This window comes from Morone saxatilis, unplaced genomic scaffold (genome assembly GCF_004916995.1).
Source record: "Morone saxatilis isolate NCDOM2014 unplaced genomic scaffold, NCSU_SB_2.0 Contig11, whole genome shotgun sequence".
In the NCBI taxonomy this organism is placed as follows: domain Eukaryota; kingdom Metazoa; phylum Chordata; class Actinopteri; family Moronidae; genus Morone; species Morone saxatilis.
In genome coordinates, this window is record NW_023339663.1 from 18,188,993 (window position 1) to 18,190,426 (window position 1,434).

At 44.6% G+C, this 1,434-nt stretch overlaps 1 protein-coding gene across 1 annotated transcript in view; it reads right to left on the minus strand.

Moving 5' to 3' along the window:
* psmb1 (proteasome 20S subunit beta 1) overlaps positions 1–1,428 on the minus strand; it is a 2,974-nt gene extending 1,546 nt beyond the window's left edge. The window contains exons 1-3 of the mRNA XM_035682118.1: positions 1,362–1,428; positions 900–1,007; positions 395–476 (exon numbers count right to left, since the gene is read on the minus strand). Of these exons, the coding sequence (XP_035538011.1) occupies positions 395–476; positions 900–1,007; positions 1,362–1,426 (255 nt within the window). The 5' untranslated portion in view covers positions 1,427–1,428. The remainder of the gene's footprint in view (positions 1–394; positions 477–899; positions 1,008–1,361) is intronic.
* Between the last annotated feature and the right edge of the window lie 6 nt (positions 1,429–1,434).

A 1,434-nucleotide genomic window follows, 5' to 3' on the forward strand; every position in this document is an offset into this window, starting at 1 on the left:
GTTTGTGTCCAGGGTGGGAGGGGGAGAGTTAGTTAATTGTTAGTAACAATTAAGAAACTTGGGACACCCTCTGTAGGTCTTGTAGAGGTGCAGAACAGAATTCAGTAAAACTTAAAGAAAAGACAAAGATGGTGACACAGGACACTCTTAGAAGTGCTTGTGTTATGAACAGGAGACCTTGAAGTACAATCATCTATCATCTAAGTGTCTTGTAAGAGAGTTATTCAGACTGAAAAAAAGCACATAATAATATCAGCTTCATGTCAACTCTGTCTTTGACATCACTACGATCAACAGACTGCTGGTGTGCAGGCAGGACAGTCAGCAGAGTCAGCAGAGTCAGATCTAAGATACTTAACACAAAGTGAAACAAAAACAACATAGCTGCACCCACCTTTAGTCTGGCATCAATGATTTTAGTCAGAGTCAAGCAATCGCCATGGAAACCGCTGCAGCCAATGACAGTTGTGTCTGTCCTGTAAGGGGAAGAAGAAGAAGAAGCACAACAATCAGCGACAGTCGGATCAGCATATTCTTCAACAGACAGCAACCACACACACACACACACACACACACACACACACACACACACACACACACACACAGAGACACAGAGACACAGAGAGACACAGACACACACACACAGAAGACAACACACAACAGAGACACACACACGAGACACACACACACACACAGTCTTAAAAGAGCATCCAAACACAGCTGCAGGGACTTCAGTGGTTTCAATCCAAATTAGATATTGTAGTTAATGTACACAATAGGAGCAGGTACATGGGCCAGTTACTCAGTCACAGGAGCTGACATGGTATCACATGGTATCTTAATGCTGCTGATCTGCTGCCTTTCATTGACAGTACAGGGAAGTGACTGTGCACACTCACAGCTTGTAGCATTTTGGTGAGTCCCGGCTGTGGATTGAATAGCCTTCACTCAGCCTGGTGTCTGAGGCTACGATGGCAAAGTCTTCTCCGGCAACAGCTAGTACGGTTCTGAAACATAAAAACAACAACAACACAGGCTGATTCATTCATCTCACAGACCAACTCACCGAGAGGAAAAAGCACACTGGCTAACGGAAGCTAAGCTACTGACTCGAAACTGAAACTGTGCTTTCAACTAATGTTTCCTTTTTAAATGTTTGGCCTATAATGATGACGAATTCAATGTGCACACGAAGATAAAGCGAGGATGCTTTGCGTCCTGGACAAAGAACCTCTGCTCTGTTCACATACTTTGCATTAACTTCATCTTTGTTTAGATTCAGCTGGCAGCTCGGTTGCTGAGCTCGTTAGCTCGTTAGCTCGCAGGCTAACTGGGCAGCAGGTTGAACAAATCAAACTCACCCTCCGTTGAAGGCGTATGGGGAGAACCGGTGCTCTACTGGACCAGTGTAATGATACTCTTTCATCTTCCCAG